This window comes from Cetorhinus maximus, chromosome 12 (assembly GCF_964194155.1).
Source record: "Cetorhinus maximus chromosome 12, sCetMax3.hap1.1, whole genome shotgun sequence".
NCBI lineage: Eukaryota > Metazoa > Chordata > Chondrichthyes > Lamniformes > Cetorhinidae > Cetorhinus > Cetorhinus maximus.
The window spans coordinates 125,436,032-125,452,752 of NC_135890.1; the positions used below are offsets into that span (position 1 = coordinate 125,436,032).

General features: G+C 47.3%; 2 protein-coding genes across 2 annotated transcripts in view; both read right to left on the minus strand.

The window, feature by feature from the left end:
* eif2b1 (eukaryotic translation initiation factor 2B, subunit 1 alpha) overlaps nucleotides 1–16,721 on the minus strand; it is a 1,065,098-nt gene that overhangs the window by 970,824 nt on the left and 77,553 nt on the right. The window lies entirely within an intron of this gene.
* Nucleotides 1–16,721, minus strand: part of ncor2 (nuclear receptor corepressor 2) — a 278,572-nt gene that overhangs the window by 13,752 nt on the left and 248,099 nt on the right. Inside the window, exons 36-40 of the mRNA XM_078554604.1 lie at nucleotides 7,935–8,139; nucleotides 6,098–6,489; nucleotides 3,073–3,177; nucleotides 685–830; nucleotides 41–210 (exon numbers count right to left, since the gene is read on the minus strand). Coding sequence (XP_078410730.1) covers nucleotides 41–210; nucleotides 685–830; nucleotides 3,073–3,177; nucleotides 6,098–6,489; nucleotides 7,935–8,139 — 1,018 coding nt within the window. The remainder of the gene's footprint in view (nucleotides 1–40; nucleotides 211–684; nucleotides 831–3,072; nucleotides 3,178–6,097; nucleotides 6,490–7,934; nucleotides 8,140–16,721) is intronic.

Sequence of the window (16,721 nt, forward strand, 5' to 3'; positions counted from 1 at the left end):
GCACATGTTTGTAACATCAATGGGGATTTTTTTTCCTTACCTTGTGTTGCTTTTCTCCCCAGGTGATTCTGACATCATCCTGCCTGGGTGACCATAGAGCTGCTGAGCTGAAGCCAGAAGCTGTTGAAAGGGAGACCTCTGTGATTGCAGGGCTGACTGAGAGCTCAGACACTGGGGGTGGTTACGGGTATAATCCTGGGTGATTACCTCCTGTTAGAAATGAAAACTTTCTTTCTCATCAATAACATATTGATAGATATAACTGTCAACTAATGAGAGACTTCAAAAGACAAAATGCCAGATAGGTACACAGGCATTCAGGAGCAGAGACATTCTTCAAACTAAGTCTCGTGTGAGAGACAGGATTATTCCCACAGCAGTAGGGAAGGTTAAGAAGAGATTTAATCATGGTTTTGAAAATAGTGCAGAGTTTTGGTAGTATGAAAAGGGAAGTACTATTGCTCCAGTTCCAGAGTCAGTGATGAGTCATCAAGCAGAGTGAGCAGAGATTTGGTGAAACGTTACTGATACAGTAATAGACACCAACTTCAATTTCTCCATGTCTCCTTCAGCCGTACACTCAAAAGGTGGGATTTCAATGAATAGCCAGGCAGTTCACAACAATCAATAAACACAGCAGTTACAAAGCATGCAAATATCCAAACAAATCAATGGTTGACTTGCATCAATATGCTGGGCGAGTGTCACAAAGCGTTGCTGCCCTTTGGGGAACTGTGCAGGGTGAGCTGCCTGTTCGGGTGAGGTGCTTCTCTCAGGAACTGTGTCAATATGTTGGATATGGCTTCCCGGTACACAGACTGTCTGAGGTGCTGCAGACAAAACAACAATGTTTATCAGGCACAGGGCAGCAGCTATGGACATATCAAATCGACAAAAATGACAAATGTAAAACATAGTATGTTAGTAACAAAACTGTCCTTGATTTCACATCTATCGACCACAGAAAAGATCAAAAACAAACAAATAAAGGATCTTGGAAATTAACAGCCTTGGTACAATGTATAACAATCTCCTCTTTGAGTTAGTTGATTGTGAGTTCAAATCACACTACACAAACAAGAGCATAAAATCCAGACTAACACTCCCAATGCAGTACAGAGGGAGTGCTGCACAGTCAGAGGGTCAGTACTGAGGGAGTGCTGCACTGTAAGTGTGTCGGTACTGAGGGAGTGCTGCACCGTCAGAGGGTCAGTGCTGAGGGAGTGCTGCACTGTCAGAGGGTCAGTACTGAGGGAGTGCTGCACTGTCAGAGGGTCAGTACTGAGGGAGTGCTGCACTGTCGGAGGGTCAGTACTGAGGGAGTGCTGCACTGTCAGAGGGTCAGTACTGAGGGAGTGCTGCACAGTCAGAGGGTCAGTACTGAGGGTGTGCTGCACAGTCAGAGGGTCAGTACTGAGGGAGTGCTGCACTGTCGGAGAGTCAGTACTGAGGGAGAGCTGCACTGTCAGAGGGTCAGTACTGAGGGAGTGCTGCACTGTCAGAGGGTCAGTACTGAGGGAGTGCCGCACTGTCAGAGGGTCAGTGCTGAGGGAGTGCTGCACTGTCAGAGGGTCAGTACTGAGGGAGTGCTGCACAGTCAGAGGGTCAATACTGAGGGAGTGCTGCACTGTCAGAGGGTCAGTGCTGAGGGAGTGCTGCACTGTCAGAGGGTCAGTACTGAGGGAGTGCTGCACTGTCAGAGGGTCAGTACTGAGGGAGTGCTGCACTGTCGGAGGGTCAGTACTGAGGGAGTGCTGCACTGTCAGAGGGTCAGTGCTGAGGGAGTGCTGCACTGTCAGAGGGTCAGTACTGAGGGAGTGCTGCACAGTCAGAGGGTCAATACTGAGGGAGTGCTGCACTGTCAGAGGGTCAGTGCTGAGGGAGTGCTGCACTGTCAGAGGGTCAGTACTGAGGGAGTGCTGCATTGTCAGAGGGTCAGTACTGAGGGAGTGCTGCACTGTCAGAGGGTCAGTACTAAGGGAGTGCTGCACAGTCAGAGGGTCAGTACTGAGGGAGTGCTGCACAGTCAGAGGGTCAGTACTGAGGGAGTGCTGCACTGTCAGAGGGTCAGTACTGAGGGAGTTCTGCACTGTCAGAGGGTCAGTGCTGAGGGAGCGCTGCACTATCGGAGGGTCAGTACTGAGGGAGCGCTGCACTATCGTAGGGTCATTACTGAGGGAGTGCTGCACTGTCAGAGGGTCAGTACTGAGGGTGTGCTGCACTGTCAGAGGGTCAGCACTGAGGGAGTGCTGCACTGTCGGAGGGTCAGTACTGAGGGAGTGCTGCACTGTCAGAGGGTCAGTACTGAGGGAGTGTTGCACTGTCGGAGGGTCAGTACTGAGGGAGTGCCGCACTGTCAGAGGGTCAGTACTGAGGGAGTGCTGTACTGTCAGAGGGTCAGTACTGAGGGAGTGTTGCACTGTCGGAGGGTCAGCACTGAAGTAGTGCCGCACTTTCGGAGGTGTTGTCTTTCAGATGAGACTTTAAATGGAGGTTCTGTTGCTGGATCAGGTGGATGAAAAGATGCCATAGAATTGTTTAAAGATTGTCACAATTTGTGGGAGCTTAGCATCTGCAAATTTCCTGCTGTAGTTCAAACAATTCGTGTCGGCACTTCAACATGATGGAATATTCTGGGAGATTCTCAAGGTCTAACAGTTTTTATATCAACAGGAAATCTCCTGAATCGTGTTGGCAAATGGTCTACAGAATAACACCAACTGTTGAAACTGCTAATGCCAACCTGGGGTTACTCAGAGGACAGTCACAGGCTCATCTGTTCCCTAGAAAAATCTCCATCGTTTTCACCAATATCGTACTCCTTATACCCAGCGAGGTGCCAGTATTAGGAACTAAATCGTTAATGGACTGCCGATAGTGACCCACAGGTATGATACTACCATGTTGGCATGTCTGCCACATTAATTAAGGTGCTGCTTTGTTAAAATAATGATCAAGGATTGACACTGAATCTGTCAATATAACTAAGTAATTTCCGCTGCTGTATTACTGCAGTTTTTGGTCAGGGAGCAGCTGTGATTAGAGGCCGGTTACTCTGTCATTGGTACCAACCCTGTGCTCTTTGCTGTGCATCTCTCTCTGTTACCCGCGGCAGCGGTGAGGAACCTGCAGGAGCTCGTGGTTCTATTCCGTCAGAATAGTGTGTGTTATAAGCACCTGGAAAACCGAGTGATAGGAATAAATTACGAGACATTCTCTAGAAAGATAATATCTTTGATGATACTGGGTGAACTTCCCAGGAATCTGCAGGACTCCCTCAGAGCGACAATTGGTCTCTTAGTTGTGAAGCTTTTCCAAATGAGATATTTCAGCAATGGAAGGCCAAACCAAGGTAGGACATACACAGTAAATGGTAGGGCACTGAGGAGTGTGGCGGAACAAAGGGATCTGGGAGTTCAGATACATAATTCCCTGAAAGTGGCGTCACAGGTAGACAAGCTTTTGGCATACTGGCCTTCATAAATCAAAGTATTGAGTATAGGAGTTGGGATGTTATGGTGAGGTTGTATAAGACATTGGTGAGGCCAACTTTGGAGTATTGTGTGCAGTTCTGGTCGCCTAACTACAGGAAGGATATCAGTAAGATTGAGAGAGTGCAGAGAGGAGTTACTAGGATGTTGCCGGGTCTTCAGGAGTTGAGTTACAGGGAAAGATTAAACAGGTTAGGACTTAATTCCTTGGAGCGTAGAAGGATGAGGGGAGATTTGATAGAAGTTTACAAAATTGTGAGGGGTATAGACAGAGTAAATGCGAGTAGGCTCTTTCCACTTAGATTAGGAGAAATAAACACGAGAGGACATGGCTTTAGGGTGAAAGGGGAAAGGTTTAGGGGGAACAGTAGGGGGAACTTCTTCACTCAGAGAGTGGTGAGAGTGTGGAACGAGCTACCATCTGACGTGGTAAATGCGGGCTCACTCTTAAGTTTTAAGAATAAATTAGATAGATACATGGATGGGAGAGGTCTGGAGGGTTATGGACTAGGTGCAGGTCAATGGGACTAGCGGAATAATATTTCGGCACAGACTAGAAGGGCCGAATGGCCTGTTTTCTGTGCTGTAGTGTTCTATGGTTCTATGAACCAACAGACAAAATCATTAACCCAGCAAAATGAACAATTCTGTTTCTCCCCAGAAGAACCTGGGAAACATGTCACTTGTTTGTGTTCTGCTGTGTTCCAGAACTTTCCAGATTTCGTCTGGTTATCCAAAACCCTGCTGCAATGTCTTAGCTCACAGTAAATCCCATTGCCCTATCACTGATTTACATTGGCTCCCAGTTAAGCAACATCTTGATTTTAAAATTCTCATCCTTATTTTCAAATCCCTCCATGGCCTCGCCCCTCCCTATCTCTGTAATCTCCTCCAGCCCCACCATCCACCGAGATATCTGTGCTCCCCTAATCCTGGCTTCTTTTCCCTCCACTATTGGTGATTGTGCCTTGAGTTCCCTGGGCTCCAAGCTCATATGGTTAAAGGTGCTATATAAACGTAAGTTGTTATTGTTGCTTCCCACCTGACAAAGCTCAGTGTGATTAGCAGGTCACTGCTGCATAGGGGTAAAGAGCACATTCTCCCAGGCACTTGGCAAGGACGCATCAGTGAACAGCCAGTGAAAAACTCCATCAAAAACTGGCAGAAAGGATGGAGTTTACACCGCTCACTGAAACAAGAGAGGAGCCTTTGGTTTCATCACTAGGAAATGAATAATGAGGAGAGACTTGGACATTTTCCAGTAGAAAGGAGATGTCTGAAAGATAATCTTATATTAGGGATATGAGATGCGATATAAAAAAACTAAAGAATGATTAGGACTAGGGGACATTAGATCAGATAAGTAAAAGAGGATTCAGGGCTGTTATCAGCAGATTCTTCACACACTCTGACTGATGGTGGGGAAGGGGAAACCACTAGAGTCATTTCAGATACAGAATTAGAGGAGTGTACGGGTGTAGCACGTTGTGTGTAGGGGGTACAGTGCAGGGGGAAGGCACTAGGGATTGTGTTTGGGGGTATGGTGTAGGGGATAGGGATAGGGTGTAGTGGATAGGAGATAGGGTGTAGTGGGAAGGGAATAGAGTGTAGTGGGAGGGAGTAGGGTGTAGTGGGTAGGGGGTAGAGTGCAGTGGATAGGAGATAGGGTGTAGTGGATAGTGGGTAGGGTGTAGTGGATAGGGAGTAGAGTGTAGTGGGTAGGGGGTAGGATGTAGTGGGTAGGGTGTAGTGGGTAGGGTGTAATGGGTAGCGGGTAGGGTGTAATGGGTAGGGGGTAGTGGGTAGGGTGTACTGGGTAGGGGGTAGGGTGTAGTGGGTAGGGGGTAGGGTGTAGTGGGTAGGGGTTAGGGGGTGGTGGGTAACGGGTAGGGTGTAGTAAGGGGTAGGGTGTAATGGGTAGGGGTTAGTGGGTAGGGTGTAGTGGGTAGGGGTAGTGGGTAGGGTGTAGCGGGTAGGGTGTAGCAGGTAGGGGGTAGGGTGTAGTGGGTAGGGTGTAGTGGGTAGGGGTTAAGGTGTAGGGTGTAGTGGGTAGGGTGTAGCAGGTAGGGGGTAGGGTGTAGTGGGTAGGGTGTAGCGGGTAGGGTGTAGTGGGTAGGGGTTAAGGTGTAGTGGGTAGGGTGTAGTGGGTAGGGTGTGGGGTGTAGTGGGTAGGGGTTAAGGTGTAGTGGGTAGGGTGTAGTGGGTAGGGTGTGGGGTGTAGTGGGTAGGGGTTAAGGTGTAGGGTGTAGTGGGTAGGGTGTAGTGGGTAGGGGTTAAAGTGTAGGGTGTAGTGGGTAGGAGGTGGTGGGTAGGGTGTAGTGGGTAGGGTGTAGCGGGTAGGGGGTAGCGGGTAGGGTGTAGGGGGTAGAGTGTAGTGGGTAGGATTGTATAATATGGATTCATTAAGAAACACTTTTATGTCCCACGACATGAAGGTGGTTTGAGTGAAATCTGGTGTAAGAGACAACAGCAGCACTGTCTCCGAGGCCTCATCACCGCTCGCGGATTCTGCTCAGTGAGTCTCTCTCTCTCTCTCGCCTGACCATAAGAAACTTGCTGCATGACATTCGTATCTCTGAAACTTGCTGTTGTCATGGTGACCTTACCAAATTCCTGCAGTTCCTGTTCTTGGTTGGAGAAGGGTTTATTTCGATTCTTTTCCTTATTCCACTGGTTACAGGCATCAGCAATGTGCGGTTCCGGAGACTGCTGCTTCCCCTGACTGGAGTTATACTGCTGGACCGGGCTTGTCTCTGCATAGTTGACGATTCCTCTCTGCATTGACCAACTGGGATGTGGAACTGCAGCTTGAAGTTTTGCTGACAGGAAGCTGTCCAATCGCAGCCGCTTTGACCGGTTGTCCCTGTCCCGAGAGTTGTTTGTTAGGGAGGTAGCAGCTCCCTCAGCACAGAGCAGGGGGTCCGAGCTGCTGCAGGGGTATTGCTGGCTGAGAGCAGGGGCAGGAGACGGTCCACGCGATGGGGCAGAGGAGACATGCCTGATTCAAATTCAAACACAGAAGGGAATTTACCGATTTTATATAACATTGAAACCTAGAAACTGTGAGATGGGTGGGGACAGGGAGAGGGGGAGGAGGGGAATGGGGACAGGGAGAGGGGGAGGGGAATGGGGAGAGGGAGAGGGGGAGGGGAATGGGGAGAGGGAGGGGAATGGGGACAGGGAGAGGGGGAGGGGAATGGGGAGAGGGGGTGGGGAATGGGGAGAGGGAGAGGGGGAGGGGGATGGGGACAGGGAGAGGGAGGGGAATGGGGAGAGGGAGAGGGAGGGGGACAGAGGGAGGGGGAGGGGAATGGGGAGAGGGAGAGGGGGAGGGACAGGGAGAGGGGAATGGGGAGAGGGAGAGGGGGAGGGAGGGGGACAGAGGGAAGGGGAGGGGAATGGGGAGAGTGAGAGGGAGGGGGACAGGGAGAGGGGGAGGGGAATGGGGAGAGGGAGGGGAATGGGGAGAGGGACAGAGGGAGGGGGAGGGGAATGGGGAGAGGGAGAGGGGGAGGGGGACAGGGAGAGGGAGGGGGACAGGGAGAGGGGGAGGGGGACAGGGAGAGGGAGGGGGACAGGGAGAGGGAGGGGGAGAGGGAGGGGAATGGGGAGAGGGAGAGGGGGAGGGAGGGGGACAGGGAGAGGGAGGGGGACAGGGAGAGGGGGAGGGGAATGGGGAGAGGGAGAGGGGGAGGGAGGGGGACAGGGAGAGGGAGGGGGACAGGGAGAGGGGGAGGGGAATGGGGAGATGGGGAGGGGAACCCCTTTTCAGTTGGGAAAAGTACACTTTTTCAGTAATGAACAAAATAAAGAATTGCTGTTCTCAAGGGTTTAAAATAACCACCATGGAGAGTAATAAATACACAACCTGCAGAGACAGCTTTTGACTTCCATCGAAAAACCAACCCGCCAAAACTCTTAAAGCTCAGAGAGAGCTGCAGAGTTTTAAAGAACGAAAGAATCGCCCGGAGTAGAAATGCTGTGGTATTTTCTTTTAAAAAATAATTGGAAAGAAGGACCATGTTCGTGGGGATTCTGGAAAAGGTGGGGGAATTAGTGGGAGAAAACTGGCCGGCTGCTGACAACCCCCAGAGTTTAAAGTCAACAGGACCTTCAGAGTTCAAAAAGAAGATCCCTGTAAAATCCTTGCATCTCATAAAATCCTAGAATCAAGCAGCACAGAAGGCCATTTGGTCCATCATGTGGCTGTTACCTCTTTGCAGTAAAACTCCAGTATTGGCACTGATGGGGATGCGATGACAATTACTGGTAACATTAAAATCTGCCTTGACACTTGTGCTCACATTGTGTTATTAGGAAGGAGGCTTCACCAGTCACAATGGGGAACAGCAACATCCAATTGGCCTGAACAATACACAACAGTTAACGGTGTCTGTAATAATCTTACACTGTGCTGCCACATTGCTCAATAGAGACACTTACCTCAGAACTGAGAGGGTTGCAGATTCCACAGGAGTGATAATGTGTTTGACTCCGGTGTTCTGGAGAACACTGGGTCTATGCTGGACTGTCTCGTGCGGAAGGGGTGAGCGTGTGTGGGGCGAGAGGGGTGATCGTGGACGGGCCGAGAGGGGTGAGCGTGTGTGCAGTTGGGGATGAGCTGCTGGCTGATTCCCTTCCTCAGAGCCTGAAACGAAAAGAAAGCACAAGTGAGGCTAGAAGGAACAGCAAGAGAGAACCCACGGGGAGTGAGAGGCCAGGGAAGGTGATCAAACTGAAAATAACGGACAGTCAGTGTCAATACAACACAGGATATATTTCCAAGTCAGGATGGTGTGTCACTTAGAGGGAAACTTCCAGGTGATGGTGTTCCCCATGCACATGCTGCCCATGTCCTTCTAGGTGGTAGTGGTCATGGGTTTGGAAGGTGCTGTTGAAGGAGCCTTGGTGAGTTCCTGCATCTTGTAGATGGTACACACACTGCTGCTACTGTGCGTTGGTGGTGGAGGGAGTGAATGTTTGTGGATGGGGTGCCAATCAAGCGGGCTGCTTTGTCCTGGATGGTGTCAAGCTTCATAAGTGTTGTGGGAGCTGCACTCATCCAGGCAAGTGGAGAGTATTCCATCACATTCCTGACTTGTGCCTTGTAGATGGTGGACAGGCTCTGGGGAGTCAGGGGGTGAGTTACACGTCACGTCACAGGATTCCCAGCCTCTGACCTGCTCTTGTAGCCACAGTATTTATATGGCTAGTCCAGTTCAGTTTCTGGTCAATGGTGACCCTCAGGATGTTGATAGTAGGGGAATCAGTGATGGTAATGCCATTGAATGTCACAGATTCTAAGAAATAGGAGTAGGAGTAGGCCATTAGGCCCATCGAGCCTGCTCCAGCAGTCAATAAGGTCATGGTTGATCTGATTGTGGCCTTAACTCCACTTTCCTGTCTGTCCCCCATAACGCTTTACACCTATCTAACTCAGCCTTGAATATAATCAATGACCCTGCCTCCACTGCTCTCTGGAAGAGAAATCCAATGATTAATGATGCTCAGAGAAGAAATTCCTCCTCATTAGCGTGTAAATGGGAGACCCCTTATTTTTAAACGGTGTCCCCTAGTTCTAGTCCCCCCTACAAGAGGAAATATCCTCCAGGTATCCACCCTGTCGAGCCCCCTCAGAATCCCGATTCAATAAGATCATGTCTCATTTTACTAAACTCCAATGAGTATAGGCTCAACCTGTCCAACCTTTCCTCATAAAACCATCTCTTCATCTCAGGAATCAGCCGAGTGAACCTTCTCTGAACTGCCTCTAACACAAGTATATCCCTCCTATAATGAGACCAAAACTACACAGTGCTCCAGGTGTGATTTCACCAACACCCTGTACCACTGTAGCAAAACATCCCTACTTTTATACTCCATCCCCCTGGCTATAAAGGCCAACATTCCATTACCTTCCTAATTACCTGCTGTACCTGCATGCTGACTTTTTGTGATTCATGTACCAGGACACCCAGATCCCTCTGTACCTCAGAGTTCTGTAATCTCTCTCCATTTAAATAATGTGCTGCTTTTTTATTCTTCCTGCCAAAGTGGACAAGTTCATGTTTTCCAATAATATTCTCCACCTGCCAGATTTTTGTCCATTCACTTTAACTGTCTATGTCCCTTTGCAAACTCTTTGTATCCATCCTACCTACAACTTACTTTCCTACCTATCTTTGTGTCATCAGCAAACTTGGCTACAATACAGTCAGTCCCTTTATCCAAGTCACTAATAGAGATTGTAAATAGTTGAGGCCCCAGCATTGATCCCTGTGACACTCCACTAGTTACAGTTTGCCCAACTGAAAATGACCCATTTATCCCGATTCTGTTTTCTGTTAGTTAGCCAGTCCTTTATCCTTTTTTAAAATTAATTCATGCGAACTCCATGAGCTCTCATCTTGAATAGTAACCTTTTATGCAGAAATCCAAATACATAACATCTACTGGTTCCCCCTTATCTACCCTGCTTGCTACATCCTCAAAGAGCTAATAAATTTGTCAAACATGATTTCCCTTTCACAAAACCATGTTGACTCTGCCTGGTTGTATTATAATTTTCTAAATGTCCAGCTATCAACTCCTTAATAATGGATTCTAGCATTTGCCCTTTGCTGGATGTTGGCCTACAGATTCCTACTCTCTGTCTCCATCCTTTCTCGAATCGAGACGTTACATCTGCAGTTTTCCTATCCACTGGGACCTTTCCAGAATCTAGGGAATTTTGCAACCACTATGTCTGCAGCCACTTCTTTGGAGACCCTCAAATGTCATGGGGAGATTCTCTCTTGGAAATGGTCATTGCCTGGCACTTATGTGGCGCGAATGTTACTTGCCACTTATCAGCCCAAATCTTAACATTGTCCAAGTCTTGCTGCATTTGGACATGGACTGCTTCAGTATCTCAGGAGTCACAAATGGTGCTGAACATTGTGCAATCATCAGCGAACACCCCCACTTCTGACCTTATGATGGAAGGAAGGTCATTGATTAAGCAGCTGTAGATGGTTGGGCCGAGGACACTACCCTGAGGAACTCTTGCAGTGATGTCCTGCAACTGAGATGATCAGCCTCCAACATACCTGCTAGGTATGACTTCAACCAGCGCAGAGTTTTCCCCCTGATTTCCATTGACTCCAGTTTTGCCAGGGCTCCTTGATGCCATACTTGGTCAAATGCAGCCTTGATGTCAAGGGCAGTCACTCTCACCTCATTGCTGTTAGTGCAACTGGACACTCAGACCTTGATGCTAACCCCTCATTGATGGATGAAAATGGGTTGAGGGAGTTAAAGTGTTAAAACTGGGAAGTGCTACCTCAGTACCTCACACTACACACCAACATTTTTCTAGCAGCGGATCTTGGGATGAGTGACAATTTTATAGTTAACTAACAGATTTTGAAATTGGGTTCCCGCAGTGCGATTGAGAATCTGACTGAAAATTTAATGGTTGATATGTGGGTAACCTGGATTTGGAATTTCTGCCAGTGGAAGGGAGGTGGGAGCTGCTGGCTTCAGAAGTACCTTTTCCAGCACTTCTTGTGGGCCAAAAGGAATAAGAATGCTCCCCAATCCACATCATTCCCCCACTCGACCCTCACCCACCTGAAGCCCCCAGCCCCTCTCCACCCACCATGACTGCCCCTCCCCCATCACCATCATGGGCCTCTCCCCTTCCCCTCATCATCATCACAGGCCCAGCCCCATCACCATCCATGCCCTTCCCCATCATCACCAAAGGCCCCTCCCATGCTCCTTTGTTAGTATCAAACAAAATATTGGCACACCAACATTTTATTCAGAATTCGCTGAATAAGGCTCTTCCAAACCTGCTTGTGTGTTTATGTGGCTCAAAGGATTCAGAGTTTTCAGCTCTGTGTAGAATGACACAGAACAGAAGGCTATTCAGCCCATTGTTCCTGTGCTGGCTCTTTGAAAGAGCTACCCAATTCCATTTTGAAAGTTCCTATTATATAAACATATGTAAACACATAATGCTCCTTTCCTTTTCTACCTTTCACAAAGAAGAGCAGTGGCTTTGGTAAGTAGAACCTGGTGAGTAAATTAGAAAAGTGTAATATTTTTAAACGAGTTGCTATATTTGGATTTAACTGAGAAGCGGCAGGAATAAGGGAAATTTAGGGCCAAAATAAAAAAGTATTATAAATAATCCAAAGTAGAATAAAGTTAACATAAGGGAAGTAGAGTTAAGGCGTGGCAGGGCAGCTCAGCCAATTGGAATGCGTGTCCTGTAACATGTGTGAAGTTATGGACGTTACCAGTATCCTAGACGACCACATGTGCAGGAAGTGCTGTCAGCTGCAGAAACTTGAGACCCGGGGGTTTCAGAGCTCGAGCAGCGGCTGGAGTCATTGGCACATCCGGGAGGCTGAGAGCTATGTGGATAGCACGTTCAGAGAGGTAGTCACACTGCAGCTTAAGGGCCTGGAGACAGAGAGAGAATGGGTGACCCCCAGGCAGTCCAAGAGAAGTAGGCAGGTAATGCAGGAGTGCCCTGGGGTCCATTTTGGAAGCTGGTGAGGGCGCTGGTCCCTCAGAGGAGTGCAGTCAGAGCCAAGTCTGTGGCACCACGAGCGGCGCGGCTGTACAGGAGGGGAGGAAGAAGAAAGGAAGAGCTATAGTGATAGGGGATTCACTGCTTAGGGGAACAGACAGGCATTTCTGTGACCATCCTGGAGTCATGTCTACGGCATGTTGCCTCCCTGGTGCTAGGGTCAATGATTGCACGGAGCAGCTGCAGGACATTCTTCTGGGGGAGGGTGATCAGCCAGAGGTCATGGTCCACATTGGGACTAATGACTTAGGTAGGAAGGGGGATGTGGTCCTGCAATCAGAATTTAGGGAGCTAGGTAGAAAATTAGCAAAGAGGACCTCTAATATAGTAATCTCCAGATTGCTCCCAGTGCCACGTTCCAGTGAGTACAGAAATAGGAGGAAAAGGCAGATGAATGTGTGGCTGGAAAGATGATGCAGGAGGGAGGGCTTTAGATTCCTGGGACACTGGGACTGGCTCTGGGGGAGATGGCACATGTACAAGCCAGACGGGTTGCATCTGAACAGAGCTGGGACTGAGTTCCTTGCGAGGTGTTTTGCTAGTGCTGTTGGGAGGGCTTTAAACTAACTCGGCAGGGGTGTGGGAACCAATAAAAAATATTAGAGAGGAATACCAGGGTGCACAAAATACTGGGAGGGACAGATAATAAGTTAATAGGTAAAGTCGGGGTGAGGGAGAAAGTAACAGAATCTAAATCAGGGTTACTATGCATGTATGTGAATGCACGGAGTATAGTAAATATGATTGGGGAGTTACAGGCGCAGATTGCCATGTGGAAGTATGATGTTGTGACGATAACAGAGACCTGGCTCAAGGAAGGGCCGATCTGGGTGTTAAATATTCCTGGGTACAAGGTGTTCGGAAGAGATAGGAAAGGAAGGAAAGGAGATGTGGTGGTGGTATTGATTAAGGGAAGCATTGCAGTGCTGGAGAAAGAGGATGTCCCAGAGGATTCAAGAACAGAATCAATTTGGCTAGAGTTGAGGATTGCTCAGTGTAGCCTATAGACCGCAAATAGTGAGAAGGACGTAGACAGTAGGTAGGAAAGTATGTTGTGAAGAGGACATGAGGAGGTTGCAGATGGATATAGATAGGTTCAGTGAGTGAGCAAAGATCTGGCAAATGGAGTTTAATGTGGGAAAATGTGAAGTTGTTCACTTTGGCAGGAAGAGCAAAAAAGCAGAGAATTGCTTAAATGGAGAATGGCTGCATAATTCTGAGGTGCAGAGGGATCTGGGTGTTCTAGTACATGAGTCACAAAAAGTTAGTATGCAGGTACAGCAAGTAATTCAGAAGGTTAATGGAATGCTACCCTTTATTACGAGAGGAATTGAACATAAAAGTAAGGATGTTATGCTTCAGTTATACAGGGCATTGGTGAGACTGCACCTCGAATACTGTGTGCAGTTTTGGTCTCCTTATTTAAGGAAGGATGTAAATGTGTTGGAGGCTGTTCAGAGGAGGTTTACTAGATTGATACCTGGAATGAGTGGGTTGTCTTATGAGGAAAGAGTGAACAGACTGGACTTGTTTCCACTGGAGTTTAGAAGAGTGAGGGATGATTTGATTGAAGTTTACAAGGTCCTGAACAGCCTTGACAAGATGGAAAGGATGTTTCCTCTTGTGGGTGAGTCCAGAACTAGGGGGAACTGTTTTAAAATTAGTGGTTGCTCATTTAGGACAGAGATGAGAAGAAATTTTTTATCTCTGAGGGTTGTGTGACTTGGGAATTCTGTCTCAGAAGGTGCTGGAGGCGGAGTCATTGAATATTTTTAAGGCAGAGGCAGATAGATTTTTGTTAGGCAAGGGGAATCAAAGGTTATCGGGAATAAATGGGAATGTGGAAATCAAAACACAAGATGATCAGCCATGTTCTTATTGAATGTCGGAGCAGGCTGAGGGGCTGAATGGTCTACTCCTGTTCCTATTTCTTATGTTCTGTAAGGACAAATCTGCAGGGTAATTACAGGGAGATGCAGGCATTATAGTGTAGTTATAATGGGGGACTTTAATTACCCAAATGTAGACTGGGACAGTGGTAGTGTAAAGAGCGGAGAGGGGCAAAAGTTCCTAGATTGTGTTCAGGAGAATTTTCTACAGCAGTATGTGTCCAATCCAACAAGAAAAGACACACTGTTAGACCTGGTTCTTGGAAATGAGGTGGGCCAAGTAGATCAAGTGTCAGTGGGGGAACATTTAGGAGATAGTGATCATTGTATTGTATGTTTTAGGATGATGATAGAAAAGGACGATAGGCAATCCAGAGTGAAAATAATTAACTGGACAAGAGCCGACTTCGATGGGGCAGGAACGGAGCTGGGACAGATAGACTGGAACGAAAGATTGGTGGGAAAAACTGTAGGTGAACAATGGGCTACCTTCAAAAAAAGAATTGGTTTGGGCACAGTAAAGGTATGTTCCATCGAAAGGGAAAGGTAGGGAAAACAAATCCAGAGCTCCCTGGATGAAAAAGGAGATTGAAATTAAAATAAAGAAGAAAAAGTGGGCATGGAGTCAGATAGAAAATACAATTGAGAACCAAGAGGAATACAGGAGGTTCGAGGTGGGGGGGAAACATATTAGAGAAGCGAAGAGGGATTATGAGAAAAGACTGGCAGCCAACATAAAGAGGAATCCCAAAGTCTTCTATAGGCATATAGATAGTAAAAGGGTAGTAAAAGGAGGAGTAGGGCCTATTAGGGACCTAAAAGGGAATTTACACATGGACAAAGGGGTTATGGCTGAGGTACTAAATTAATACTTTGTATCCATCTTTACCGAGGAGGTAGATGCTACCCAGGCCATGGTGACAGACGAGGAAACTCTGTCACTAGAAGGGTTCAAAATGATAAGGAGGAAGTATTGATAGACTGTCGGTACTTAAAGTTGACAAGGCACCGGGACTGGATGAGATGCATCTAAGGATATTGAAGCAAGTGAGAGTAGAAATTGCAGGGGCACTGACCATAATCTTTCAGTCTTCCCTAGACTCTGGGATGGTGCCAGAGGACTGGTGAACTGCAAACATTACGCCCTTGTTCAAAAAAGGTTGTAAGGATAAGCCCAGCAATTATAGACCAGTCAGTTTAACTTCAGTGGTAGGCAAGATTCTAGAAACAATTATTCGGGATAGAATTAGCAGTCACATGGAAAAATATGGGTTGTTAAGGAAAAGCCAGCTTGGATTTCTAAAGAGGAAATCGTGTTCAACTAACTTGCTGGAGTTTTTTGAAGAGGTAACAGAAAAGGTCGATGAGGGTAATGCTGTTGATGTGATGTACATGGACTTTGAAAAGGCATTTGACACAATGTCACAAAACCGACTTGTGTGATAAGTTATTGTTCATGGAATAAAAGAGACAGTAACAATGAGGATACAAAATTGGCTAACAAATAGGAAGCAGAGAGTAACGGTCAATGGATTTTTTGGGCTGGAGGAAGGTTTGTAGTGGAGTTCCCCAGGGGTCGGTATTGGGACCCTTGCTTTTCCTGATATATATTAATGATCTAGATCTTGGTGTGCAGGGGGACAGTTTCTAAGTTTGCGGATGATACAAAGCTTGGGAGTGATGTGAACTACGAGGAGGACCGTGTGGAACTTCAAGAGACATAGACAAGTTGGTGGAGTGGACAGATAGGTGGTAGATGAAGTTCAATGTGGAGAAGTGTGAGGTGATGCATTTTGGTAGGAAGAACATGGACAGACAATATAAAATAAGGGGTGGAATTTTGAAGGGGTTGCAGGAGCAGAAAGACTTGGATGTATGTGTGTATAGATCATTGAAGGTGGCAGGACAGGTGGAGAGAGCAGTTAATAAAGCATATAGCATCCTGGGCTTTATTAATAGGGGCATAGAGTACAAGAACAGGGAGGTTATGCTGAATTTATATAAGACACTCGTTACACCTCAGCTGGAACATTGTGTACAGTCTGGGCACCACAGTATAGGAAGGATGTGAACACATTGGAGAGAGTGCAGAAGAGGTTTACAAAAATGGTTCCAGGAATGAGAAACTTCAGCTATGAGGATAGATTGTAGAGGTTGGGACTGTTCTCCTTGGAGAGGAGAAGGCTAAGAGGAGATTTGAAAGAGATGTTCAAAATCAAGAGGGGTCTGGACAGAGTAGATAGGGAGAAACTGTTCCCACTCATAAAAGGATCAAGGATGAGGGGGGAACAGATTTTAAGTGATTTGCAAAAAAAAGCAAATGTGACGTGAGAAAAAACTTTTTCACACAGCGAGTGGTTCGAGTCTGGAATGCACTGCCTGGAAGTGTGGTGGAGGCAGGTTCAATCGAGGTATTCAAGAGGGCATTGTTTCTATTCAAATAATCATCCAATGTGCAGGGGTTCCGGGAAAAGGCAGGGCAATGGCACTAGGTCATAATGCTCATTTGGAGAGCAGGTGCAGACAAGATGGGCCGAATGGCCTCTTTCTGTGCCGTTAAAATTCTGTGATTCTGTGATATATGAACATATGAATTAGGAGCAGGAATAGGCCACTCAGCCCCTCAAGCCTGCTCTGCTATTTACTAAGATCACGGCTGATCTCATTGTAACCTCAACTCCACATTCCCACTTACCCCCAATAACCTTTCACCCCTTGCTTATCAAGATTCCATCTACATCTGCCTTAAAAATGTTCAAA